General features: G+C 56.7%; 8 protein-coding genes across 8 annotated transcripts; 2 read left to right on the plus strand and 6 right to left on the minus strand.

Annotated features, from left to right (window-relative positions):
* Positions 1 to 27: 27 nt before the first annotated feature.
* IE81DRAFT_326515 (homoserine kinase) lies at positions 28 to 1,822 on the minus strand. Its single transcript, XM_025514840.1, has 3 exons — positions 821 to 1,822; positions 563 to 682; positions 28 to 363 (listed from the first exon to the last, which is right to left on the minus strand). The coding sequence occupies exons 1-3, from the start codon at positions 1,613 to 1,615 to the stop codon at positions 136 to 138; spliced, it is 1,143 nt and encodes a 380-aa protein (XP_025366608.1). The 5' UTR covers positions 1,616 to 1,822; the 3' UTR covers positions 28 to 135.
* A 623-nt stretch (positions 1,823 to 2,445) lies between these two features.
* Positions 2,446 to 5,410, plus strand: IE81DRAFT_294835 (putative GUP1-Multimembrane-spanning protein essential for proton symport of glycerol; the record flags this gene model as incomplete). The annotated part of the gene is made up of 9 exons (XM_025512071.1): positions 2,446 to 2,514; positions 2,701 to 2,863; positions 3,036 to 3,103; positions 3,201 to 4,055; positions 4,183 to 4,331; positions 4,491 to 4,665; positions 4,833 to 4,980; positions 5,131 to 5,197; positions 5,371 to 5,410. 9 exons carry the CDS (start codon positions 2,446 to 2,448, stop codon positions 5,408 to 5,410), a joined length of 1,734 nt encoding a protein of 577 aa, XP_025366609.1.
* On the minus strand, positions 5,404 to 6,479 carry IE81DRAFT_25435 (hypothetical protein). Its single transcript, XM_025511336.1, has 2 exons — positions 5,964 to 6,479; positions 5,404 to 5,854 (listed from the first exon to the last, which is right to left on the minus strand). Exons 1-2 carry the CDS (start codon positions 6,252 to 6,254, stop codon positions 5,594 to 5,596), a joined length of 552 nt encoding a protein of 183 aa, XP_025366610.1. The 5' UTR covers positions 6,255 to 6,479; the 3' UTR covers positions 5,404 to 5,593.
* Positions 6,480 to 8,049: 1,570 nt separating this feature from the next.
* On the minus strand, positions 8,050 to 9,308 carry IE81DRAFT_352273 (RNA-binding domain-containing protein). The gene is made up of 4 exons (XM_025516631.1): positions 9,253 to 9,308; positions 8,678 to 9,084; positions 8,407 to 8,601; positions 8,050 to 8,326 (listed from the first exon to the last, which is right to left on the minus strand). Exons 1-4 carry the CDS (start codon positions 9,297 to 9,299, stop codon positions 8,121 to 8,123), a joined length of 855 nt encoding a protein of 284 aa, XP_025366611.1. The 5' UTR covers positions 9,300 to 9,308; the 3' UTR covers positions 8,050 to 8,120.
* Positions 9,309 to 9,790: 482 nt separating this feature from the next.
* On the minus strand, positions 9,791 to 11,463 carry IE81DRAFT_326521 (ribosomal protein S2). Its single transcript, XM_025514841.1, has 2 exons — positions 11,197 to 11,463; positions 9,791 to 10,954 (listed from the first exon to the last, which is right to left on the minus strand). The coding sequence occupies exons 1-2, from the start codon at positions 11,330 to 11,332 to the stop codon at positions 10,218 to 10,220; spliced, it is 873 nt and encodes a 290-aa protein (XP_025366612.1). The 5' UTR covers positions 11,333 to 11,463; the 3' UTR covers positions 9,791 to 10,217.
* A 325-nt stretch (positions 11,464 to 11,788) lies between these two features.
* On the plus strand, positions 11,789 to 13,037 carry IE81DRAFT_326522 (ribosomal protein L39e). The gene is made up of 4 exons (XM_025514842.1): positions 11,789 to 11,918; positions 12,374 to 12,432; positions 12,535 to 12,623; positions 12,910 to 13,037. Exons 1-4 carry the CDS (start codon positions 11,916 to 11,918, stop codon positions 12,912 to 12,914), a joined length of 156 nt encoding a protein of 51 aa, XP_025366613.1. The 5' UTR covers positions 11,789 to 11,915; the 3' UTR covers positions 12,915 to 13,037.
* Positions 13,038 to 13,193: 156 nt separating this feature from the next.
* On the minus strand, positions 13,194 to 20,075 carry IE81DRAFT_326526 (WD40 repeat-like protein). Its single transcript, XM_025514843.1, has 9 exons — positions 19,574 to 20,075; positions 19,305 to 19,429; positions 19,095 to 19,215; positions 18,928 to 19,012; positions 16,435 to 18,836; positions 16,257 to 16,364; positions 15,543 to 16,186; positions 13,794 to 15,462; positions 13,194 to 13,722 (listed from the first exon to the last, which is right to left on the minus strand). The coding sequence occupies exons 1-9, from the start codon at positions 19,681 to 19,683 to the stop codon at positions 13,428 to 13,430; spliced, it is 5,559 nt and encodes a 1,852-aa protein (XP_025366614.1). The 5' UTR covers positions 19,684 to 20,075; the 3' UTR covers positions 13,194 to 13,427.
* Positions 20,076 to 20,831: 756 nt separating this feature from the next.
* Positions 20,832 to 26,489, minus strand: IE81DRAFT_326527 (hypothetical protein). The gene is made up of 7 exons (XM_025514844.1): positions 25,270 to 26,489; positions 24,774 to 25,093; positions 24,459 to 24,653; positions 24,266 to 24,373; positions 21,357 to 24,194; positions 21,149 to 21,276; positions 20,832 to 21,034 (listed from the first exon to the last, which is right to left on the minus strand). The coding sequence occupies exons 1-7, from the start codon at positions 26,336 to 26,338 to the stop codon at positions 20,929 to 20,931; spliced, it is 4,764 nt and encodes a 1,587-aa protein (XP_025366615.1). The 5' UTR covers positions 26,339 to 26,489; the 3' UTR covers positions 20,832 to 20,928.
* Between the last annotated feature and the right edge of the window lie 250 nt (positions 26,490 to 26,739).

Here is a 26,739-nt window from a genome sequence, read left to right on the forward strand (position 1 = left end):
CCCTCCCTCCCCCCGCGCGACTTTTGCAACCGTTTCAAGTTCAAAATCCCCATCTCACAGCTCCACAGCTTGCCAGCTCCAACTGGCAAGTGCGCAACCCTAGCTGCTGCTGCCACCAACGTCCCCCTCCCCCCGCTAATGTTCTTCCTGAACAACAGCCCCCTCGCTCGTAACGCAAAGCACCTCCTTTCTCGCGCTAATTCCTTCCTTTTCAAATTCCTTGCCAATCGTTTCGCAGATGCTCTCCAGATTGTGCGTGGCTAGAGCTAGGATTGTGGGACCTGCTCCGGAGAGGCATATGCCTAGTAGACCTGGGTGGGTGCTTGGTGTGACAGAGGAGAGGATGCGCGGAAGACCTGGGATCTGGCAGCGCGGCGCAAGGGGGAAAGCAGGGGGGATTTGCAGGGCGCACGGAGAGTTAGGGTTTGCAGGCCAAGCGCGCATCAATTCAGCAAGGGCTTGCAGGTTGCAGGGTTTTGAGACACGTCGCTCCTTCGCGGCTCCACAGCACTATTTTTCCACCCCCCGCAGCCCGGTCACTAGACCCCCTTGCTCGACTCACCAGCTCTTTACGATAAGGTTGATGAACGCGATCTTGCATCGCTTGAAAGATGAGGTAGGCATCGGGAGGAGAACGTGCTAGTGCGGTGGTGAGGACGGCAAGTCTTTGTAGATTGAAAATCTTTGGCGTGAGATCGCAGAGTGTAGAGCGGGAGGAAGGGGGGGGGGGAGAGAGAGAGACAGGAGAGTAAGCAAGCGGCGCATCACAATTCGAGCAAGCATCCAAGGTGCATGTTGGCTATGCTGCCCCCGCACTCACTAGATCCGCCTTGGAGTAAGTGTCGGGCAGAGCGCTCCTTGCTAATGCAGTCGACACTTCGAAGTCGGGAATGATGGCGATGACTTTGATCTCCTGAGCCCATCCAAATCGAATGTAATGACCTATGCCGGTGGGAGGACCGTTGGGATTGGGACCCCAATGAGCGCTAGCATCGTCGGGCCAGGCGGGCAAGACCTCGCTGAGAGGCACATCCACTTTTGCCCTCTCTTCCTTTGAGAGGTCCAAGAGGTAAGAGCCTACAAATCCGCCCATCAATGCTGCGGTCACATTGTCCGGATGACGTTCGATCATGAGCGCATGATCCAACAATCTATCCCTGCTCAATCTCAATCCGCCCAACGCGTCGCCCAGGATGATGCCAGCTACGACGGCCGCACCCGAACTGCCCAATCCTCGTCCGAATGGGATCTCGTTGTGCACGTGGATGGAGATGCCGGGTTGGAATAGCGGACCTTTACCATTCGCTCGCAGAACGTAGAGCGCGCAACGGGTGATGAGGTTCTTGTAGGGATCCAGAGGCGCATCGTCAGATCCAATGCCCGTATAGTGTAGGATTGGATGCTGGTTAGAGGTGGAGGAGGTGGAGGAGGAGGTGGAGGTGGAATGGTTGGAGATGCGTACTTGAAGCGTGAGGTAGAGCGAGAGGGATAGGCCCACCACGTCGAATCCTGGACCTATGTTGGATGAGGTGCAAGGTACGCGAATACTGAATCTGCGATCAGCAGCAGTGGGTGCACCCAGCTCGAGGGAGGAGGAGGAGGAAGATGTCGTCATCGCAAAGCCGAGCCCGGAGAGTGGCTGGTGTGGTGTGATGTGGTGTGATGTGGTGTGGTGTGGTGTGGTGTGGTGTGGTGTGGTGTGCTATCCAGTGCCCTGCTTGAGGGCAGATGGTGGATGTGTGCGCGAATGTGAATCTCGAATCGTGGCTCTTTGAATCCTTGAGATCACAATCCGTTATTCGGTGATTTCACATTCAACGCGATTCCCGTTTAAGTGAATATCGTCGCGGTTTTTGACTTCTCGCCTGCCCGCCGTCCTGCCTTCTATTCAAAATTCAAATTCGTGATTCTTCCTCCCGCGTGACCTGCGACTCGCTGCACTGCGTGGCGCCAGGGAAGCATCACGTGATGCCCTATGTGGCTCGTTGGCGCAAGGGCCGTGCACATTGGCGCTCGTACGCACGATGTTCTTGATTCGCGCTCACTCACGCACGCCTCCTCGCCACACGACAATCCATCCACATCCTCAAGGGGCCGACTTGACGCATATTTCTGCAACAGAGCGTGCACAAGAGTCCAAGCACAGAGTCGAGATTGTGTTAGGTGCATGCAGCTCACGATCTGCAGGCAAGTCGAGTGTCCATGTTGCCCATGCACACCATCCATCTGGACTCCAAGCAGATCAACACGTTGGGCTCGCGCTCGAGCTCGGGCCCTTCATCCTCTTCTCCTCAAGCCCATGCTCACGCTCAACCCGAAGCGGGCTCATACCGCTCAGGCTACTCCAAAGTTCCGCTTTCGGAGGTCATCATGGGTTCAAGCTCAAGCTCAAGCTCAAACTTTGGGACTGGAAAGGATAAAGCTGCAAGTGGAGGATTTTGGGCAATGTTGAGTGGTAGTAGAGGAATAGCGTCTTTTACCATCGATACGTCATTGGCGCCTTCGGACGTCGATGTGGCAGGTCAGGCAAGTGCTATGGACGGCTCAGATCACGATAGAGGCGCATACATGCCCATGAGCTCGCACATCTCTCGAAGATCCCTCCATCACTTTCCTTCAGACACTTTTCCATCCACGCATCAACGGATCGCCTCTGCCCGCTTCAACCCTTCGCCCCGTGCGTCAGGTTCAGATCACAAGCCGCACACCTCGCTAGCTTCGACGCAGAGAGTGGCTAGGAACACACGGGAAACCAGAAATCCGGCAAAGAGCAGATGGAAGAGCTGGGAATTTCGAGCGTACTTGTTGGTATTTCTGATCGTGGTGCCTTACATGGTCTGGGTACCTGTTCAGCTCAGTCAGGGTGAGTCGAAGCGCAAATTTCGACAAGGGGCAGTGGAGGCTAGTATGCATTGGGCAAGGGCGCTTGCTTGCTTGCTGCCATGGCGAGCATCATCGCGCAATGCTACGAGCTCTGAGCAAGCTCGGCTAAATTTGATAATCATGCGATTGACCTACGTGCTTCCCCACATTAGAAACGAATCCAAACTATCCGCGCTTCTCCTCTCACCTCAAGAGGGGCTGGATCGCTGGCAGGATGAGAGTGAGCAGACAAGATACGAGCCGGCTAGCACGACTCGAATCAGGTCTCATGCGCTTTCAGCAAGCTCACATCTATGCCCCCTCCTTTGGTTCAACAGGACGACTCGGATTTCCAATACCGCTCCTTTAGAGACTACTTTCCCTTGCTGCTAGGTCTCGCTTTGGGCCACACGGGCCTCTCCAAATCGGTCGCGATGCTATTCGACAGGCCTACGGAGTTGACGCGCTCCGCAAGTCCAAACACACACCCTTCCCGACGCATCTTTTTGGGCCTCTTTACGGGCCTCTTCATCCTGGCGCTGCACGGGAGCAACGCTGTCAAGCTGCTCCTTCTGCTCGCGTTCAATTTTGTGCTTGCACGAACATGCGCGGGCAAAGTGTACGCTCCGATCTTGATCTGGACTATCAATATAGGGGCGCTCTTCTTGGTTCATTGGAACGAAGGTTTCGCCTGGTCCGTTTGGACGCCAGCTTTGGGCTTTTTGGACAATTACACCGGTCTATTACCTCGCTGGCAAATCAACTTTAACATTTCCATGCTCAGATTGGTCTCTTTTGCAATGGATCTGCACTGGGCCAGATTGCGACCCGTGAGGCTTTACGAGCCTTCTCCGCCCGCTTCTAAGCGCTCATCGACACCTTTGAAGAGGGATCAGTACAGCTGGTCAGCCTACCTGCTCTACATTCTCTATCCTCCGCTCTTCGTTGCAGGTCCCATCATGACCTTCAACGACTTTACGCGACAAGTCGCGCAGAGAGATTGCCAGCCTCATTTGACTCTCAGGGACAGAGCGGCTTATGCAGTCAGGTTTGTCGCCTGCTTGTTCACGATGGAACTCATACTGCATTTTGTGTATGTGAATGCGATCAAGGATTCGAAGGCTTGGAACGGAGCTACACCGATGCAATTATCCATGATCGGATTTTGGAACCTGATCATCGTCTGGCTCAAGGTGAGTGGGTGCCGCGGCGCGCGCGCCGCACAGCAATTTCGTCTCTTGCTGACTTGGAAATGTTGCCCCTGTCTGCTTTCTGATACGACGCGAATCGATGACGCGCGCTCGTCCCCCCACACAACAGCTGCTCATCCCTTGGCGCTTCTTCAGGATGTGGGCGCTGCTGGATGGTGTGGAAGCGCCGGAGAATATGGTTAGGTGCATGGCCAACAATTATTCGACGCTGGGCTTTTGGAGGAGTTGGCATAGGAGTTACAATTTGTGGATAGTCCGGTGAGAAACGAGTAGGCATCGTTTGATGACGACTGTTGCTCAGCGAGGTCTGGAGTGCTGGACTGACAGCTGGAAGACGTTCCTTGCTTCCCTACCTTTCCTACTTTCTGATGCGCTGGTCATTTGACGCATTGCTACGCCATTCTGCTGCACGAACAGGTACATTTATGTACCCCTTGGAGGCTCATCCAACGTCGTGCTCGCCACGCTCCTCGTCTTCACCTTTGTGGCACTTTGGCACGATCTCAGTTTGAAATTGCTCACATGGGGATGGTTGGTCACGCTCTTCATCATTCCAGAATTGGCCGCTTCCAAAGTGTTGCCTGCCAAAAAGGTGCGTCTTGATGGAGTTCTCGCATATGATAAAGGGAGATTAATTCGCAGCTGTTCGGATCTTATTGCCGGTGAAGGCCGTTCCTCTACTGCCCACCTCTTTGTGCGTACCGTCAACCCCCCTTTTTTTGCTGACCATTGGCTATTCCGATCGCCCTTGGACCTTAGTTTGGCGAAAGATCATGGTACAGGCATGTATGCGCCGTTGGCGGAGTACTCAATATCCTCCTCATGATGAGCGCCAACCTGGTAGGCTTTGCCATAGGTCTGGACGGAGTTCAATACCTGCTCAATCAGCTCGTCGGCAGCTGGAACGGTGAGTTGCTTTTGCTTTCTCCCCTCGCTCGAACTTGATGGGACCATGCGACGACGAAGCGTGAATCCAAGCGGATTCGATCTCGGGTGGACGTGCCTCCATCGATGCTTACTGTCAGCTTGCCTTTGCATCCTCCTACCGACACGACAGGACTCAAATTCATGCTGGGCGCATGCACCGCCCTCTTTTGCGCCGTGCACGTCATGTTCGAGTACAGGTGCGTCTAGCTGCATCACAAACGTCTATGCGCGAGAGTTCGCTGATGCGCAACATTTCCCCCACTTGCGCAATCCCCCCTCCCTTTCCATCCTCCCATCTTGGCCCATACATTCGCCACCGCATTCTGGCGCTGATTTCCCGCTTACTCGCGCGCGCGCGATGTGAACTTAGGGAGGAAGAGCTCAGGCATGGTATTTCGAGAAAATGTTAGCTGCGCGCACGAGCCGGACGAAGGCTGCTGCACAATTTCTTTTCGCTTTGGCCGTCCGCACCGCAATGCATGTCACCCCGATGGCCCCCTCCATTCGACGTGGTCCGCGCGTCGTTTGCATGCCGCCACATGCTTGCTTCAGACGTTATCGTCGTGCCCTTCGCCTTCGCGCGCGCTCGCGAATCAAGAATCGCAAAAGCATGCGCTTCTATTACAACCACGAATCGAATCGTGAGACGGTGGAGTCTGATGCCAGGACGGTATTCGATGGTGTGAACCTCGGGATGTAGAGGAGGGACAAAGGTGCATCTTGGTCGACGGGCCAAAAGCGACCCAGAGCGTTGTCCAGATGATTCCCTTGTTCCTCGCAATCGCACAGTGCAGAAATTGCACTTCGACACCTTGGCACAACGAGGGGTCGATACGAACGGTACGACAAAGCACCTGCGAGGGGATACGTGGAAAGGAAGAACAAAAGGTGAAATGATGTGAGGTGCGGGAGGGGTTGAGACAGGTGTGCGGCACGCAAGCACGAGTCAGCCAAGCGCCTCACTGCGATCATTGCAAGTCGATGCCAAACGAAATCAAGTCCAAGCAAGCTGTGCAAGATCCACGCGAGAGGGGCGAAGCAAGAGTCGCGCGCCCGCGCCCGCGCGCAAAGTCCCTTCTTCGAAAGACGCAACATTGCCCCAATGACGCGCCTGCAACAGTGTGGGTCTCCCTTCAGAAACCAAGAGTAGTCACGCGTCGAGTTCCCACTTCCACCCTCGAAAGAGGGTACAAGAGGCGCCATCGATTGCACTGAAGCCTCGAGGGGAAAGAAACACTCTTCCTCTCTCGGCATCCTCCTCTCCAATCTCCACGACCTTAAGCGAGGGAGAATCACCAGAAAACGATCCCAAAGACGTGTCGTTCGCGTCCCATGACCAGGGGATCGTTCGATGCAAAGTCGTGGAAGATGGAGGAGACCCTGACGCTCCGAAAGGAGCGTGCAACATCTTCATCTGTCTGCTTTGAGACAAGGTTCGCAAGACAACCCTAAGGTGATTCCCCACATTTCGACTTTTCGTCATCTATCTCTTGACCCTATCCGAGCTGCATGTCAGCCGCGTCCTCTTCCCGCCGAGCACCTCCGAACGACAACGACGAGTCCGCGCCACTAAGGGAGGCCCAACTCAATTTCATTCTCTATAGTGGGATGATGCCACGTTCCCGCCACCCGACCCCGTCAAGCCTCGCGACTGTCGTTCTCCGCAGAAGAAGAGCGACCCGCTCGGTACAATCCTTCCCTTGGTCAATCACGGTCCCGAACAGGACCGCTTCCAAGCCGCAACATCCTCGCACAGAAGGAAGTGCTCGACGACACGAGGATCGTTACTAAGAGACCGAACATTGTGTCCCGTTCTGCGCCTCTTCCATACCCCTCGTCCGCCCAAAGCGTTGAGGAAAGGGTGGGTGAGACCCAATGACAAGGGGTGGCGTCTTGGGCCATAGTCGAGCGGGCACGTCCGATTTCAGTCGTACCAATCTCTGTGCGGAGCAGCGGTGCGAGGGCCGCTAGAGGCCCTCGATGAGAAGAAAACAGCCGACGGAACGAGGAGAATGCGCTTCGCAGTGATGCAGTGATCTGACTGATCTCCAGGGAGACAGGCCAGACCCCCTTTCCTCACATTCATTTTGACGAGTCGCGTGTTTGGTGTACGGCAACGTGGATCCCTTGCGCCAAGTCCGTGCCCCTCGTCACGAGCAATAGCACACCCCGAAGAGCGCACCAAGCACTCGCATCGAGCGGCCAAGACCGAGCACAATCAGCGAGAGGCATTTCTGGTGTGAGCATGACCTCAGCGACCTTTGGGTGCTAGCCCAGCTAGAGCATTGTGTGGCGTGACACGAGACTCCCAGAGGTGCCGCGAAAGGCAGAGAAGAAGAGCGAGACCAACGGAGCCCATCTTCGGGTTTCCAAACGAGTATGATGACCAAGCCTCGTATAATCGAGCTCTGCGAACACTGACAAAGACGTCCGCGCAGGTGACATCACGACACGCCTCCGAAGAGGCGAGGCGACGTGCTTGATACCTGCACGAAGGGGAGGAGGAGTACGCGGACCTTCCCACTCGCACGCATGTCCCAAATCGACATGAGCGAGTATCGATGGCCTTTGGACTGAAGGGAGAGACTACTGCAGTGCGGCCGAGGCAGGGTGGGGCGGTGCGACACACCTAATGTCGCAAGCGATGACGCCAAGGCGACAATCCGGTCCGCCACACGCACAATGCTGATCTTGCCCCGAACGCTTTCTGTGGGCATCCTAATGGCGACAAGACTCAGCTATGCCGTGCGCGCGCAGAGAGCGAGCCAAAAACTCGGCCTTGAACATTCGAACGGATACGAAATGAAAGAATTGTCCCAAGGCCCGCGGGACCTTGCTACCGCTCCTTGCGGAGCGATGAACAAGCAAGGGCTCTCGACGCGTGAAGCAGCCGAGAGCCATACCGCAAAACGAGCGCATGAGGATCGTGGATTACTCTTCCTCTCCAGCGAGCACCTGCGCATCCTTGGAAAACTTTGATAGGAGCACAAGCGACTCTAAAGCCGGGAGGGTACTGCCGAAACCAGACCAAAAGCGAAACGAGGCACAGAATTGCGAGCCGAAGAGAAGAGAAAGTACTTACGGCTGCGTGAGGGGCATCGTTGCACTTGTGTGCATCATCTACCTCTTCTTGGCGTAAGCGTTCCCGAAACCTCCATTCCGCCGCAAGGTGCCACCTATAGCACCGCCCATCTTGTGATGGTGCTTCCAATCGTCGTGCTTGACGTTGTTGGCCAGGAGACGATCTTTGCGATGTCCAATCTCGACGGGCACAGTGTCTTCTGACGCTTTTTTGAGTCTGCAAGGGCGCGACCCGATGTATTTGCCTGAAGAGGAGTTGAGGAGCTCGTGAGCGGCCATGCGGCGGCGCAATGGATTCTCACACCTCAAGGTGGGATGTGCTTACCGTCCATCTCTTTCCACGCCTTTAGAAAGTCCTCTGGATCCGCGAACGCGACAAATCCATACCCTTTAGACTTGCTGTCCGATTTTTTTCGAATGACTCTGGCTTTGCTGAACGAAGGGTATTTCTGAAAGGCTGCAGTGAGAACGCCATCGGAGACGTCATTGCCCAGATCGCCGACGAATAAGCGTTTGTGCTCTGAGTAAGATCGAGGATAGATGGGTGATGAGCGCTTGAAATTGGCGCACATAATCCAAGGCACTTGGTGACTCACTCGGATCCCATTCCAGCAGCGTTTGATCCTCGTACAATTTGCCCACGGCTTTTCTGAGCACAGTCTGACGCGTCTCTCCTCTCTTCAATTGTCCAGCAAGCTGATTGCCATCCTTATCTTTTGGTCCGATCTGGCGCTTCTCCTTCTTGGCTTTGCCGCTCGACGGATCCAAGGCCGCATCGGCCCCATGCCCTTGAGGCGCTGACCACTGCGCAGATGAGGATGCCCCGACACCCGAGAAAGCGCTGCCTGGTGCGCTCCCATAAGCTGAGGATTGCGTGGCGTATGCTGAAGCGTCGTACGGAGCGCCTTGATGCGCAGAGGATGAGCCAGGCAGCCCTTGGGGATAAGCCGCGTAAAAAGCATCATAGTTGAATGCCCAATTGTTGCTGTTCTGATCCCAATAGCTGAGGATGAGAGCGAGGATGGAGAGGCACAGGAGAACGTGGGCACTGTCAGCTACAGGCATCACTGAGAACAGACAGAGAGTGTACGTGCACAGGCGCTTGCGCCAGCGTCAGCTCTGAGTAGGCATACACGCTCTTCTGCTTCGCTGATGCAGCGCACATACTCACTAGAATGCCGCGTAGGGATCTTGACCCTGACCCTGAGCCGAGGACATGGTTGATGGCGCAGGGAGAGGCGCGTGGGGGTGCAAAATGGTGGACGTGGCGGTGGCTGTTGGGTGATGGTAAACTTGCGTCTCAGGGTCGCCGAGTCAACCGCGAGTAGCCAGAGCTGGAAGGAGCTGTTAAAGTGTGACTGTCAAAGGCGCGAGGCATGGAGTGGACAGGCAAATGCAGGTTTCTGAATCGAATGTACGGTGGGGAGACGGTCCAGCAAGTGGGCGCGAGCATGGATGGGCAGGCGTACAAGATTCCGTGCGACCGCAGGCGCACAACAATGTGAATCACCAATCAAAATCGTGAATCGTTAATACAGGCTTCGCTCAGCCAGCTCGTGACTCGTAGTCAAAGTGCATGGCGAGTGCGACCTCACACACACACCAGCTCAGTCTGAGCTCGAAAGTTCTCGTCGTTTATGCGCGTGCATACCTCGCACGAGAGCCAGCGACAAGCGTTTGTCACGTGGCAGTCGCGCGCGCTATCATCCAGGAGAACGATTTGATTATGATTGCAACGCTCTTGACTGTGACTCGGCTCAAACTCATCGGTCTGCAACCTCATATCGTATGCATGGAGCAATTGACCATGAAATTGGTCTCTCACATTAGCACAGAAGCCTTGTGTTGAGCTTGCATACATGCGTGAAGGTGTGATTTTTTGGGCTTGTTGAGGAAAGGGGGCACCCCGAAAATGTTAGTATTACAACTCGGGTTGTTGGAACTTCGCCGCATGCCTCTTTGGGGTTTTCAAAAGGCATTCACCAAAGGTGCCGAACGACGAGGGCCAGACGACAATGGGGGGACAAAGGGAAGACATTACTGTTGCCAGCAGAGCACCCGCAAAGAAGGAAAAGAGAGGAGCGGGATGCGCCAATGTGGCGACGCATCGACTGGTGCGCTACTCGGCGAGGACACTTAGTCCCAGCCGGAAGCTTGCTGACCACCAGCGGCAGCGCCGTCAGCGGCCCAGTCTTGCGCATCGCCATCAGCGGCCCAGTCTACCTTTTCTCCAGCAGGTGCACCGCCCTGAGCAGCAGTGAGTGCGATGGAGCTGGGTCCAACGCCTCCCAAATCGACTTCCTGGTCTCCGACCGTCTCGATTGGAGCGTTCTTCTCTGCCAAAGCAGCCGCAGCTTCGTTCGCCTCTTGCTCAATCTCTTGAGGGTCGCGGTAGAAGAACATGTCCACCATGACTCCCCAACCGTCAGGAGTGCGAGGGATGGTTCCGCGAAGACGCAGGATTTCGCGAGCCAACAACCACCAGAGAAGACCGACAGAGTGCTTGGACTTGTTGTTACCTGGAATGGCAACGTCGACGTGACGCAAAGGAGCGTCGGTGTCGCACAGAGCAATGACGGGAATGTTGACGTAAGAAGCCTCGCGAATAGCTTGGTGGTCGACGCGAGGGTCAGTCACCACGATGATTCTGGGCTCCTTGAACGATCGGGTGATGTAGTTGGTGAAGGAACCGGGCGTGAAACGACCGGCAATGGCAGTAGCACCAGTGTTGGATGCGAACTTGAGCACAGCTCGGTGTCCGTATTGACGACCAGAGAGCACCACAATGTCGGCTGGGTTCTCAATGGCAGCGAGGATACGAGCAGCGAAGACGATCTTCTCCCAGGTCTTGCCGAGGTTAAGCAAGTGAATACCTGTCGATGAGTCGAGATGTTGGACAGAGTCAGCCAAGCGCTTGACAGCCAACGTGTGCGCCAAGCTTCTGGCTTTGATGCGACCAGCAGCACCAGCAGCACCAGCAGCACCCACTGCTCCAATCTCCTACCACGTCAATGGATCCAGTCTTGCGCGGCGGGCCATGCCCAACATCTCCCGTCAAGCTTATCATGCTGCTTTCTCTGCTTTGACCAGGCTGCTGATTTGCCGCACGACTCACCATCTGCTCTGCGCTTGTAGACGTAAGGCAGCATAGCCTTCTCCACCTGCTTACCACCAATGTGGGTCTGAGCGGCCAGAAGGAGGCTGATGTCCTCCTCCGTAGCGTCCAAAACGGATGGCAGCTTAGAAGTCATCCTTGCGCAGTGTGTCGGGTCGGACGTAAGATATGTGGTGGTGCTGTTTGTTCAAAGTCGAAACTCAGAAAAGCAAAGAAAAAGAGCCCCGAGAATCCAAGTGTCGTGAGGGATCGAAAGGCAAGATGAAGCGCCGCTTCAGCTGCTCACCACTTGCTGTCTGTACCTTGGCGCTCTCATCAGCTGCGAACCTGCGCGCACATAGCCTGCCTGCCTGATCCTGAGTGGACGCGCCGCGCCCTCGAGAAGAATGCAGGCAGGCGTTTGACGAGAAACCACGTGGCAAGAATAGACCGCGGCGATCGCGCGCTGTGCACGCAGGCAGCAAGCATGCCGCGAGTGAGGGGCGCGGCCCTGGCACGCCTCACCGCAGCAGTCGCGCCTCGCCTCTGCCCCAGGCGGTCAGAATTTCGGCTCTGCTGAGCAGCCTACCCGTGAGTGGCTCGTGACTGTGACTGTAACTCAGACTGTCGTGACTGTGACTCGAGTGTGTTTCCAAGTGCCTGCAAACTGACCCAACCTTTCAACGTGCTCCATCACCACACCACACCATACACATCGTCATCGGCACACTCTTTTCAAGATGGTTAGTACTGCATTCACGCGAGAGCTGTGCTGCATCATCAGCAATTCATCTCGCCACCATGCGCAGCTGCATGACCAGCTGTTCATAGTCGTGTAAACCTGCCCAGCCGACGAGCTATCAGGTCCTGCGTAGCCGGGCTCTTTGCGACAGGAGGAGGTTCGGTGGAGGTAGTCAAGGCGCGATTGGACAGGCGTCGAGCACGGGTGGGATATCAGAGACGGCGATTGGTGGAGGCGAACGCCTAGTGCTACACAGCTGGCAAGTCCGAAGCCTTCGACCCCACGTACGGGAAAAGATCCAGCTTGTTCTGCGGCACGATGGCCCGAGACTTGATCGCAGAACACGTCCGTCGAGCATCACATCGTTTCCGTCGTGCTTCCCTGTCCTCGCAGCTGGTACAAGTAAGGAGTACACAAGCTTACGCTCCGACCGCGCACCTTCTCACCCCTGCACAGCCGTCTCAAAAGTCTTTCCGCACCAAGTCCAAGCTGGCAAAGGCCGCTCGTCAAAACAGGTGAGCGAGCGCTATCTCGCGCACGTAGGCTGAAATTGCAAGTCGACTCGTCATCTGACACGCCACTTCCGCAACCACTGCGAACGTCATCTCCACCTTCAGGCCTATTCCTTCTTGGTTCAGAATGAAGACTGGAAACAAGATCCAGTACAACGCTAAGCGTAGACACTGGCGCCGCACGAAGCTTGGACGTGAGTACGCATTATATGTAGGGGGAGCGACGATGGCACTTGCAGACAATCGGCGAGGGTCGCACTTGTAGGGGAGAGGATTTTGCTTGCGTAGATGCTTGCATCGAGCGGTGGGTGGTTTGCGCAAGCGAGTAAGGCAGAGCAAGCCGGCCGACGCTTGGTGAAATACGGCGCGTTGCTCCTTCCATCGACATGGTCGTACCCGAACCCATCAGCGCGCACTCTCAACCTTCAATTCGAGCACTGGTGCTAACCCGCATCTTTCCATGCCTTACCATTACCACAGTCTAAACCGCTCGACGCTCCCACAAGAAAAGGCTCCAATTTCCCCGATTGCTCGAGCCATCGAAACTTGGTCATCATCTCATTGTTGCAAGTTCGATGACTCAATAAGTAGCGAATCCTGTATCAACGTCAACAACAGACATGCTCATGCCGTCCAAGCGCAATCCATAGCATCCCCTTCAACGACCCTTCCAAATTGCGCCACATCGCGTCATCACGTCGGCATTTCTTCCGGTCAATGCCAGTCGTTTGTCATCTGTCGCTTTAATCTGGTAGGTATAGAGGCGATATGTGTGTCATTCGAACACGGAGCCGGTGCAGCATGAGCCATGGTGACGAAAGTGTGGTGAATCGAGAGGGCTTAGAGAAACGCGCTTGCGAGGACGCAGGAACAGCAGGCGTGTCAACGAGATGTGATCAGAAGCGCAAAAGGAACGTGTAGTATTATATGTGCATGGGCAGGAGTGTACGCATCAGTGGAAACGCAAGGGGTCTGGTCCATGGCAAAGTCCACAGCGTCTACTCCCACACTCGGATCGTTCCGCTCGCATCTCCCGCGACGACGCATCGGAATGGCGACTCGATGACGTTCAAAGCAGTGATAGCGTCTTTGTGAGCCCTCATGAGACTCTGAGCTTCCGTCTGCTGGTGCGTCAGTAGAGGCGAACGGGCAGGTGCAGTGGATTTCTGAGCAGCTGCGCTCGAATGGCTTCCGCCGCCTCCGCTCGAATTTGTTCTCTGCTTGTGCTGCGATTGCGGGAGTGTGTGGATGTGTAGAGTCACTGGCGCGCCATCGGACGTGCTGGTGTGCGACCTGCGCCAGAGACGAGAAAACGCAAACACGTGTAAGCCGAGGTTGGCTTCTCACGGACCACATCGACTCACCAAAATTCTCCGCGCTCTTCTCCACTGGCAAAGGAAACGCTCTTCTCCACTCTTCCAAGATCCCAAAATCGCAAAGTCCGATCAGCACCACCGCTCAGCATGTAGCCCGCCGGACCTTCGCGTTGCGCTGTGCCCGTTGGGCCGCTGTACTCATTCGTTTGCGCTTCGTCGCTGGCCAGTTTACCCGCATCGACCCACCCGCCAGGCACGTGCGAGGCGGGCGCGCTAGAAGTGTAGCCTTCCAACGAGACGTAGAGAGCCTTGGCGCTGGGGACCTGCGTGGCAACGTCTTGCAAAGACGCTGCTGCGACCTCCGCGTGCGCAGAGGTGGCCTCCGCATCCAGTTGGGAAGGCGCGGTCGTTCGCGCTTCGAGCGATGCTTCCTGCAACTTCACGAAGCGTTCGATGGCTTGAGCGGCGCTGCCTAGACCGCCAGCGTGAGGGCCGCTTGCTGCGCTTTGCAACGGTGTGAGGGACTGTGCTCCTTTTGCCTCTGTCCCGTCCGCACTGCCCCCTCGCACATGCCGCAGTGATCGCTGCTGAGCTTCTTCCGAACTTGTTGAGGCTTGGCTGCGCTGTCCGTTACCTGGTTTGCGATCGCTCGTCACATCAAAGCTCTCCACCTTCTGGCACTTGTCAATGTCCCAAATCTCCACCATCGGATCCGCAGTCGCAGCAGCGGCCTCCGGCGTTCCGATATCTGCAATCGAGTATCCTTGCGCGGCTGCCCGCCCAGCTGAATGGTCGCCTATCCTCTCGAACGCAACCAGCACGAGCCGGCCCCTACCTTTGCTTGGGTGGGGAATGACACGATTGATGCGCACGACTGCCGCTCGTTGATGATCCAGGCGTTTGGCTGCTTCTGTGCCCTCTGGAACCCCAATTCTCCAGCTCTTGAGTAGCAAGGAAAATCGAAGGTCCCACAGCGCCAGTACCCCGCCGAGTGTGCCAACAAGCAACCATATGTTTCTTTTGTCCGAGCACATGCAAGTGATGGGGCCGAAGTGCGAAGGATTGCTCAGCGTCTGAAGAACTTGCATTGTGCGGAGATCGAGAATGGTGATTTTCGAAGCGCTGGTACCCAGGATGAGCGTAGCGATTCCAGTCTCTGCCGTATGCGACGAGCTGACCGCACTAGTCACTGAGCTCTGTAAAAGACATAGCGCATGTTCACCAGGTCGAGAAAGTTGGAAATTCGAGACAAGTCGCAATTTCCCGTACTTTGGCAAAGAAGAGGCAGCGTTGACGTCGACTCGCACAATGTGCACGCTTCCATCCATCGATGCGCTAGCGACGCAGTGTGTGCCCTCGAGTATCGTCAGTGCTGTGACTCCGCCGCTCTGTGCAGAATAGGTCGCGCGAGAGTGCGAAGTGACGTTCTTCTCCAAGCGAGCAGTATCCCACACTTTGAGAGTGCCATCCATCGAGCCAGAGACAAAAAAGGCTTGGTCTGGAGAAACAACGATGCCGCTGACGGAGGCGGTGTGCTCGGTAAAGTAGGCCACTAAGCTCCCCTCCGGTCGCCTGTTGCTACCGCCCGAGCTTGTAGTGCGCGAAGTTGCAGAAGCTGCGCGCATGCCACGGCGGCGTGATGAAGGACCAAAGCCTGCCGGAACATTAGGACCCCAGATGGACGGTCTGTCACGAAAGTTGGCAAAGTACGCTGCTTCTGTAAGATGGAAGCCCGAGCACTACAATCCATCAGCATGCCGTTGAAGGCGCCACGAGACAAACACTTGCGCTACTGACCTAGATGCGCTTTGATGTATGGGTCATCACCCGCATAATTGGAAGAGAAGGCGGCAGCTTCATTCGCCTCGGCTCCTGCTTTGCCCTGATCGAGCCCTTGCAGTCGCATGGCAAGGTCAGACATGGTGCCGGTGGCTAACGCTGCGGAAGCACCCACTGCCGGAGCAGCCTTGCCGATGCCCAGTCCGCCTTGGGCCGCAGATGCGGACGATGGAGGGCTGACGTGCATCGCACTGGCTTGCAGCGTGGAGGGTAGGCTCGCCTGTGAAGGCTCTTGTTGCCGGCGACTCAGCAGATCAGCAGCTTCCGACGCATCGTCAGCTGCCTTGGACTTCTTCTTCAGCTCAGCGAGCGGCCCCAAGGGCGTACCCATCTCACTCGGAACGCGACTGCCTGCCAGTCGTCTCCGAGCGATCTGATTCGAGAAGGAATCTTGTGCCATCGATCGACCGGACCCTTGACCGACGGACTGCGTATCGAGCTTGCCAGTTCCGGCGTTGCCCTTTCCAGCGCCGCGAGAACTGAAGAGAATAGTGAGGGGTGTTACACCTTCGATGCTCTGCACGCCTTGAGCGCCCTGGCGAATCAATGGCTTAGAGGTGCCATCATCCCCTGAGGTGGCAGTGGAAACGGATTGCCTAGAGCTGAGTGTCGTCGTTTCGATGAGAGCCTCTGTCAGCTATTGATGGAGGCGGAGCAGCGCTTTTCGCTTACCTCGACTGTCTTGCCAGCTTCCATATGTAGTCGCGCAGGGCTACCAGCTTGATCTCGTCGTCAGGTGCCAGCCCAGCCGCGCGGAGCTTGTCCAAGTAACCGTCGTCCCTGTCCCAAGGTAGCACGGTCACTTGTCAGCCAAGCGCGATGGGACTGCACGACAGATCGAGCGACTCACTCCTCGCTTCGTGGCAAAGCAGTTTTCCAAACATGCTTCCCCTTCTTTTGAGCAATTAGGCTAATGCCTTCCCGAGCAAGTCCATTTTTGTGCGAATCCGCCGTCGGCTTCCAGAAGCTCGTTTTGCCAACTCGTGCAGCCCACATTGTGGCTGCGCTGAGGACAGGTCGGCTGAGCGGCGTCTTGACGAATTGCAGCAGCTCCAACTCTGTGGTGCAGGCAAGGTCCGCTCGCAACAACGGCCGAATTTGCGGATATATGAGAGCCCACACATCTGTCGTCGACGAATTTGCGCACGTGAGCTCCAGAAGCGTCGCGGCTCGCAGTCGCAGCCAGTAATTAGGGTGACACAGAAATCCCACTGTACAGCCCACTACGTCCGACAGCTTTGCTCGAGAGACGACTTGCCCTCGGTAGGGCAGCGAGTGCTCTGCTTGCTGGATATCTCGAGTGGCGCCGGTAGAACGCACGAGGTTGGTCGTCGTCGAGGAATCTGCTCCGAATAGCTCGATAAGGCTATCGAAGACTTGCAGCACGACGGCTTCCTCAGGGTCGGACAAGGCTTGAAGCATCAGAGGCAGGATATACTCCTCAAAGCTAGCTTGGCCAACCACATGAGCCACGCCGACGATCGCGTCGAAGAAGGAACACCGCAATGCCCACGATCTGTCGTTGAGATAGGTGATCATGTGGCTCAAGAAAACGTCATTGGTCGAGGTCGTGCCAAAGAAGGAGCAAAGAGGAGCGATGTTGGCCAAAAGTGCCCTCTTGACAGAGATAGAAGTGTCAGTGAGCAGCGTAGTGACTTGCTCTTGGAAGAAGGCTCGCAAGCCATTCAACTGCGCGTCGTAATTGCCTTCCTCGGCTTGCGGATCCAAAGTCGATTGGCTCGAACTTTGGTCTTCACATGCTGCATCCCCGCCAAATTCTTCGTAGGCGTGGTCACCATCCAGGCGAAGTGCCTGTGCTAATTGCAGGAAGCGCTCCCCGCTTTCGCACAACTTGGCAATGCACGATGCGTACAACGTCCGCACCATTGGCGAGGCGTCTGTGGCCAAACGTCGCAGATTTGGCATGAGGTACTCTTGAAAGACGATCGTGTTGGCCGGCGTCAGCTTGTCGATCAACAAGAGGAGTTGCGCGATGGCTCGCACAGCAGAGGCGCGGACACTCTCAACGTCTTTCAAGAGCGCAATCATGTACGGCAAAACGCGGTCCAATTTGACTTCTTCCGTCAGCCAGCCGGACGAGAGATGGAGAAGAAGCTCCAATGCTCGCGTCTTGCTAGAAGGCCTGACTGCACTTCGCAGAGACGCCAACAGAGGCGTCAGGATCAACAACGCTGGTCCGTCTGTAGTCGCCGAATGCGTGCGCCTGCTGAGCGCTTGAGGTGCAAGACCTGGGATATTGAGCTGGATGGGAAGCACGCGTTCGGCCGCTTGCCTGCTTCTGGCATTCTTGTTCGCATTGTATGTGGCTTCGACGTCGGCATCGCCAAAAGGGTCGTCACTGACTGCGCCTGCCATGATTGGACGTCGGCCTCCGTCCAGATGATGGACTATTTCCGACCACTCTTCGAACAATCGCTCGATGCGTTCGTCTGATTCCGCTCTTACTTGTAAAGAGGCATTCCCAGGCAGACCTTCTGGCTTGCCTGAAGTAGACGCAGCAGCGCTTTGTGTTGGCGTGTTGGCCTTGGAGGGTGGTGCCAGCGGTGCGCTCATTGCTGCTGCTGCACTACTAGCAGCATCCTGACGAACAGAGGTAGCGCGACCCGAGAGCTTCTGAAGCTCGGTCAAATATGGCCCCATGAAGGAGTAGAAAATTTCTGGCAGCGCGTTGCCTCTAGCTCGACGCAGTGCGTCATCAAATGAGCCGCGGGAAGAGGGCGAAAGCTGAACCATGCAGCGTATCAGAGTCCGAATGTCCGCGTCCTGTACCTCCGATAGCGCTTGCTCAACGTCGTATTGCTTTTCGCGATACTTGAAGAGCTGGGTGAGGGTGAACGTCGGAGATCCATCCCTCCACAACTCTGCAAGAACGCAGCCCATGGAGAAAACATCCATCTGCTCCGTTACGCCCGTAAAGCGCTCGAGGCTGACCTCCGTCACGGCGCCCTGCGCATCTTGACGGCTCTCCTTTGCGCTCGAGTGCCCCAATCGGCCCTCTCGTGCGGGTGCTGTAGATTCGCTGCTTGGCGGCAGTCGCTCTGTCTCCTTGTAGAATCGCTCCGGTGCGACGTAGCATGTTCGACGGCCCGAGGTGCCAAAGAAATAGTTGAAATCTGCCGGGTCATGGAGTGGTAGGTAGCATGGCTTGAAAGAGGACGAGAAATCGGTGACGTAGACGTTGAGGGAGGACGTGATGAGGATGTTCTCGCACTTGAGATCGCCGTGAGACATCTAGAATGCAGCCAGCCCATTGGTCAGAAGATCTGCGACTGTCCCGAAGTGGGTTGCAGGCAGGCAGGCAGCCAGCCAGCCAGCCACATACCTTTCTAGCGTGCACATCTCGCAGGGCGACCAGCAGCTGATAGGTGATCCACTTTTTCTCAATCGTCGTCAAGAATGGCCGCGTGCTGACGGGCCACGTAAATCTCATCGTCAGCGCGCAGCGACGGGGGAGGACTGGATAGCGATCATCTTCTCGCATGTACGCACCTGATACGATCGTAGAGATTGTGCGCCAGCCACTGACGCAGCACGTATCCCGCTGTGCTCGTCTCCGCCACCTTTTGATAGGTCAGCACGTGAGGCACATCTGCCAGCGCTTCCCTCTCGACTGTGAGGGGTGCACGAGCATGGGCGTCCAAAGGCTGAAGTCAGTTTGGGAGCAGCCGCCACTGCTAGTAGTGCCCTGCTATCACGCACTTTTGAGGAGCTGCATCATTGGTCTGAGAGACATGGAAGCATCCGGCTTGAGGTACGCTTTGACCACCACTTGACCATGTCTATGCTTCGCTCGAGCTGCTCTCAAGAAGCGCGAAGAGCCCATACTGTTGCAAGCAGGAGGCGTAGACATGGATGAGCATGAGCGTGAGCATGCGCATGCGCATGAGCATGAGCATGAGCATGCGCATGAGCATGAGCACGAGCGCCAGCGCGAGCACCATGGCAACAAATAGCACTGTCGCACTCACCTCTGATCGTACTGCAGCTCCCCATCCGCTTCCTGTATCAGATTGCCCAGTCCCACATTGGGAGGCAAGCGCGACCCAACCGCTCCACTCGAGCTCGTCGTATTGCCCATCTCTTCTGCAACGCGCAAGCGGGGCTCTTCGAGCGTGGAGCGTGGAGCGTGGAGCGTGGAGCGTGGAGCGTGGAGCGTGGAGCGTGGAGCGTGGAGCGCGAATCGAGATGGTAGAGTATGCCGTGCGTGCTACCTTGAAATGAGCGCCGCACACAACTTCATACCCAATGGCTTCCTCGCGCTGCAGCTCCGTCTAGGCGCGGAGATGCTGCATGCACACAAGCCTCGATCTGCGCCCAGGTGAAGCGTCTCATATACCAGCGAGCCAGTCGAAGGGGAGTCCTGCTGGGTCTGCGAGGGATGGATGTTGCCAGCGGCAAAAAAAGTGAAAAGGGTGCGCAAAGGTCGTCAAGGCGAATTGCGAGTCGCAGGAGATGACGGTGCATGTTGCGTGTTGCGTGTTGCGTGTTGCGTGTTCATCGCATGAACAACCTTGAACGTTCAGAGCTCGAATCTCCGCCCACATCACTCGGCTCACTCACACACACTCAGACTCATCGTGCAGCAGACTCGACTCGACCGCGTGACTTCCGACGTCCCCCTGCGCGCGCGCGCGCGCCCCCTCCACCAACGCGAGGGTACAATTCAGAGTCACGTGTGCAACGACGAACAGCCCGCCTTTGAGGACCCCCACTCTGCCTCATAATCCCTGTCCGCTGCCCAAAAAGACTGTGACTGTGACTCTTGACTCTTGACTCTTGACTAGCTTCATGCAACTGACAATCAATGAATGGTGGTTGTGATCCTTGATTTACAATCCACAATCGATCGATGCGTCCAGATTCCCCGGAACGACTCGGCAAGGACTCGCCATGCGATCCCCAGTTTTTTTTTTCGTATTCCCCCAAATCCCGTTCACCTAGCCCTACCGAGTACCGATCATGATGAGGGAGGGCGTTCGAAGCTTGACGTCAAAGTGCACACACACACACAGCCTGTAATGACGAGATGCAGTCGCCCCGCATGCCGAAGCGAATACCGAACATTTCAAGAAGTGCGGGTAGAAGGAGAAGAACTTGCACAAGCCTACGCAAAGGGTGGGGCAGCGGATTCTTTGAGCCTCCAGCGACCAGGCGATGACACGCATCCATGCGCCATCCTCGCACGGTCAGCCGAGGCGCGTCGTAAAGCGGCACGAATAATGCAAGCACATGGACATTCGAAGACTTTCTTTCTTTCTGAACTGCAACGGGAAAAGATTGGCAAGCACGCGTCTTCTATACATTCTTGATTCAAAAGCATCCTCTACTCTGCAGCACTGCGAGTCTCGGGCAGCAGTCCGTTGGCCATGAGAAGCCGTCTATAAGTCTCCGCTTGCGCCTTTTCCACTTCTAATTCGCGCCTTAAAGAGCTGTTCACAAAGCGATCCGGTTCGCCCGGACAGAAGAGAGAGAGCCGGGGGGGGGGGGGGGAGCATGCGTCAGCTGAACAGATCCATCAAGTACGTATCAAACTTTGGACTCACCTGTTAAGCATGTTTGCTTCGTTGCGCGCCGATTTGCTACTCTTCACCTCTCTTCTTAGCGCAGCCAATTCCTCATCCCTACTGCCTTGCGCATCTTCCCACATCCCATCCAACTCCTCATTAAAGGCCTTTTCAAAAAGCAGGCAAACCTGCGATCAGCTTTCCAATCAAGTCGGCCTTTTTGGCCTGGCGCGATTCTCGTGCTCACCTTGTGCAGCGCTGTATTTTCCAACCTGCCATCCTTCTCCAGCTGAGTCAACAATTCGCATTTGCGCTTCAACACCTCCACCTGACTCTGCATCTGTCTCATCTCTCCAACATCCCTTCTCAAGCCCACCGTCTCCGCTTCCAAGTCCCGCAAATCCTTCTGCAGGCCGAGCACCGCAGACGTTTCTGCTGGTCTCGCCTCATCTTTGGCGCTCGACATTCTCGCGAGATGTTCCTGCAGTGCTACGAGCTCGTCCGCCGCGACGACCTGTTTCTCCGTCGCCTCTCCGATCCAAGCGTTCAGGAACTTCAACAGCTTGTCCGCGTCGCGCGCCTCGAGCCCAGGACCATCGCCGATGCTTCTCCTCTTCAGACCCTTCTCCACCTCGTACACCTCTTCCTGAAGCTCTTTCAGATCTGCTGAGTGCGCCGCACAACTCGAGACGAGTGTTTGCAGCGTGCGCTCCATCTCGCTCCCTTGCGGATCTTTTTCTGCGGATATCGAAGAAGCAGACGAAGAGCCCATCCAGTCAGCCTCCGAAAGGCCTGATCTGGTCCGCGGTCTGCCGTCGCCTTGATCCTTCGTTGATGTCGCTCTTCTAGGCCCAATAGGACTAGGACCTCTTCCGTGCTGTAGACTCTCGCTAGCAGAAAGACAGCTCGACTGCTGTCGGCTTCCATGGGATCGCTTCGGTGCCCGTTCAGACGCATCGTCATCAGGAGCAGATCGTTTGGATGCAGAAGTGACTCGCTTTGCGACGCGTGGCCCATCCGCTTCGAGCTCGCTCGGAAGTGCATGCGCGCCAGCTGGCAGCCCAGCAGACGAGCCAGGCACGGGTTTCCGCCTGACCGGCGGTGATCTGGGCGAGAGCGGTTCGCCTTCTTGCTCATGCTGAGACGGTCGAGCAGGTGTGCTCCTGGTGCGTTGTCTGGCCGACGCATCTTTCGAAGGAGATTCTGCACCCGCCAATACATCCAGTCTCTGGCCTGATCCGGAAGCGCTGTACCTCGGCGTGAGATCGCACTGATCCGCGCTCAGGTCCCCGATCGAAGTGTTTGCTTCTGCGCCCAAAGAAGCCGCTCTTCGGAACCTATCCGGCGTATTGGAGGACGCGTTGCCGCGGAGGGGCACGCCAAGCCTGGCCGGTGTGCCAGTGCCATGTTTCAGGTAGGCCTGCACGTCCGGACTGTTCTGAGCCAGGGCGCCACCGGCCGAGAAGCCCCTGAGCATCTCTCGACTCCCGACGCTGGTCGCGGCAGTCGAGTATGTCCTGGCGCTGATAGATTGAGCGGCTCCGCTGAGGCTGCTGGTCTTGCTGTGGGAGCTCTTGGTCCTCCTTGTGCTCGCACCAGTAGCTGGCGATCCCCGCGTGTAAGCGACGTGCCCGTTGGATAAGGCAAAAGGATCAGCTGCAGAGTTCTTCACACTTCCCGGTGTCCCAAACAAATTCCGGCTGAGCGTTTCCAGGCCTTGCGCGACTCGGCCCCTGTGACTACTCGGCGTGGTCGGTGTGCCCATTCCAAAGGCGTGATGGGAAGGATCAAAGTCGTGCATCCTTTTGATGGCGTGAGCGCCAAGAGTGCGCATCTGATCATCGAGGTCTCTGAGAGGTAGCAGCATCTCCTCGTCATCCTCTCGCGAACCCTTGATGGCTGTCGTGTAGGAGAAGCGACCCGTGTCTTCATCGATCGAGTGGATCCGAAGCGTAGCATGTGGAGGTGCGAGCTCGGTTCCAAAGGGCAGTTGATCGGCTTCTCCATGTATGTCCACCTGCAAAGCAACAACGCTCTTGCTTGTCTCGGCCAAGAAGGCTCTCCTAGTGTACACGTTCCAGTAGGTCAATCGTCTGACTGGTATTTCGTCTGCGCTTTGCAAGCTCTCGGAAATACTGCACCGCACGTAGCTCCGTCCCTCCTTCGTCTTGGCCATAGCTTGTGCTCTCCAAAGGTTTTCCAGGAACCTCATCTTCTCCGACCTGGCTGATGATCCGCCTGGAGCATTATCGTTGCCGTAGCCCGCAGCCAAAGCTGGAGTGGTCTTGCCAGGGGACAAGGCGCTGCTTCCCAGGCTCGCATTGTACGTGTCGTGCGTAGCGTAACATCTACTCAGTCTGCCTGCCCACTTCTCGCCGGAGCAGTGCGCTGGGCCTTTGGCAAAGCGCAGCACGAAATCGTTGCCACCAGCATCCACCGCCTTGATGTCGCTGAGATCCACAGTACCTCTGAATCCCAGTTCCATCTTGTTGCTTGCAGCTTTCGAACTCGATGAAGACGTCCCGCTGCGCTCCACAAATGTCCTCATCTGGTCTGCGAGCCGATTGATGTCTTCTAGACCGACCATTTGCCTAGCGCAGATGGAAGTAGAAGATCTCTTGAGGATGACCAAGCAGTCGTCAAAGAGGAACAAGCTGCAGTGCTGCACCCTGCCGGTTCCCACGGCAGCAGCACCAGCAGCAGCGCTCCCACCTGGAGCGACACTGCCAGGCGAAAAGGCAGCAGCAGCAGCTGGCCCAAAGAGGTCCATGGGAAAGTCTTCGACATCTATGCAGTCGATGAAGCCTCTGTGCACGCTGATGAGCCCGTCGGGAAAGCCATCGATGCTGCGTTTGCAGCCCCACATGACTGCAGCTCTTCGCGTCTTCTCGTCCACTTCGCAAGAAGCTATGCGGCCAGCCAGGCCGACGGCTTCTTGAATGCGCGCTCGACGAGGATCGCCAGGCTGCATGTGACGCAGTATGGCGTCGAGCAGGAGCGTGTATCGTGGGATGCGCTGCACGGGCTCCATGAGCAGTTCTCGCAGGCCAATGTTGCCCATGCCCTGCACTCCGTATTTCGTGCGCTGGACCAAAATGTCAAGCTGTCAATGGGCTGCGGAAAATACGAGAATCATGCTGGGTCGAACCCGCTCACCTCTACAAAATCTCTGAAAGCGCGATTGGACCTTGTCATGGACTGCTCGATGTGTTTCGCCTTTTCAAAGTTGGCAAAATACTCGTTGTAGCACGCAAAGCAAGCCATCTAGTCGTGTGCAGGGGTTTGCGAGCTCAGTCAGAGTCTGAGCCTGGGTACATCGCAACGCCTTGATTCTTCGCAAGTCACTCACGTGCCGGTGGACCACGTCGCCCAATCGGTCGCGATCCCTCTTGCCACCCTTGACGCACTTTTCCAGATCGCTCAAAAATGCCCTGTTTGCGCCCACAATCTCTCCGATGTTCCCAAACAAGCGCTGAGCTTCATATCGAGGTATGACCGCTGTGTCCGAGTCCACGGCGAGCGCTCGGAGAGGAGCTGCATAGCGCTACATTTGCGCAGTGTGGCATGGTGACAAAAAAGAAGCGCGATGAAGATTAGCGATTGGACTTTGCACGTTGCTGCTCCGCGCTCCGCGGTCCCGCGATGCGCGATGCGCTGCACTCACATTTGCCAGCGTATCTATTCTTCTGACGTAGCTCCTCTCCGTCTCTAGCAGCTCCGCCAGTCTGGCTTCGAATGCGCTCGAGCTCGAGCTCTTTGGCTTGTCTGCCGATGCGGCGTTGCCAGCGTCCCACGCTGCTGTCGCGTTGCCTGCCCCGCGCTGATCGGGAGCGAGTATGCGGGATATGCTCTGCTCCGAGTCGCTGCGTGTGAGACCCAATCCGGGAGTGTTGACTGCGGAATGAGGAAGAAAAGCGTCGGAAGTGTCGATGGCCCCAGATTGATCCAGCACCACACTGCCAAGGTGCGGCAGGATGGCGGAAGCTGCACGCAGCACGCAGCACGCAGCACGCACGCACGCAAACCCACACGGCCGCAAAGGATACGTCAGCTCTGCACCGCATCCTGCCCGCAATGGCCCACACCCGCAGCCACATCGGTAGCCACGCCCACCTACACACACACACACACACACACACACACGCTCATTCGCAACTCACACGCTCCGCCTTCTGCGGCTCTGGCCTGCACATACGCTGCCTGCTCCCCTTCTGCCTTTTCCAGCACCGCGTCCCAGTGATCCACGACGAGCAGCATTCTCTCCTGCCTCCTCTCCTCTGCCTCTCTCATCATCCTGTCCGTAGTAGGCGACTCGGCGGTGAATGTGGTGTTGATGGGAGTCTGCGCTTGCCTGCTCGATGGCGTCCCGATCGCAGCAGCGATGGGCGTGGAGCGCGAGCCTGTGCGAGCGTGCGATGGAGAGTGAGTGTGAGAGTGAGATTGAGCATGCTGACGGCGCGCATCGCCAGTGTCGATGGAGGAGCGGGCAGGGGGTCGCACAGAAGCGTCGAGCATCTGCATCTGCGCGTTGGAGTCTCGCCTCGCCGCCATCGCAGCCGCAGCCGCAGCCGCGCCAGCACCACCACCACCACCACCACTAGCACCAGCACCAGCAACAGCGCCGACATGCTCATCATCGCCTACCCAGCTTCCCATCCTCTGCCGCGGATCTTTGGTGGGGCTGGGTGGTCTGGAGCTCTTGCCGCCCATGCTGCTGCCGCCCATCCTGCTCAAAGAAGGAAAAGCCGGGCCAGCGCGCTTCTCCCATTCCCTGCTCTCGTCTGCGTGACTGTGACTGTGACTGTGACTGTGACTGTGATTGGGTGACTGCACGCTGTGGGAGCTGGAATGCGCAGGACTGCTCCTCGCAAGGAAGCGCGTGGGTGAGACGGAGCGGAGGCGAGGAGAGACGTTTCTCAACAGGCTCCTGCCAAATGTCTGCTTATCCGCCTTGCTGGGCGATGCAGGCGCGCAGTCCCTCGCCGCCGCCGTCGCCGCCGTCGCCGCCATGGCCGCCATGCCGCTGCTTGGCGAGTCTAGAGTGTTGGAGAAGGAGTCGCCTCTTCCTCTGCCCATGACGCGCGATCCGTTTGGTAAGGCAGCTGGAGAGTATGGCCGAGTGCGAGTTTGAGTTTGAGTGAAATGCTTGTCTGCGCGACTTGTAAAGGACTCGAGTGTAGCCGAGGCTGAGGAGAGGTGCGTCTTGAAGGGAGAGTGTGGGCGCGACATGCCGGTGTTGCACGCATCAAGTGGAGAGTGGAGAGTGATGAGGCAGGCAGGCAGGCAGGCAGGCCGTTGCGAGTGATCAGTGTAACTTGTCGATTGAGCGAGAGTCGATGGTGGACGGAGCGATGGGAGCAGGGCGGGGCGGGGCGGGGCGGGGCGCGTGATGGAGCAGAACACAGCATTCGCATTGGCTACAGTCACGAGTCACAATTAATTCATCACGAGTCTGACTGAGTGTGGTCGGGCGAATGTCTCGCATCTCAGCGCGACCCATATATGCAAGACAAGCTGCGTTTCATGTCTCGGGGTCAACATGCAATCAATGCAGTCACAATAGTCACGAGTCACGAGTCATCATTCTCATTCAAATTGCTCTGCTCGATTTCAATCAATCACATACCCTG

Source organism: Ceraceosorus guamensis (assembly GCF_003144195.1).
Source record: "Ceraceosorus guamensis strain MCA 4658 unplaced genomic scaffold IE81scaffold_116, whole genome shotgun sequence".
NCBI classification, from domain to species: Eukaryota; Fungi; Basidiomycota; class Exobasidiomycetes; order Ceraceosorales; family Ceraceosoraceae; genus Ceraceosorus; species Ceraceosorus guamensis.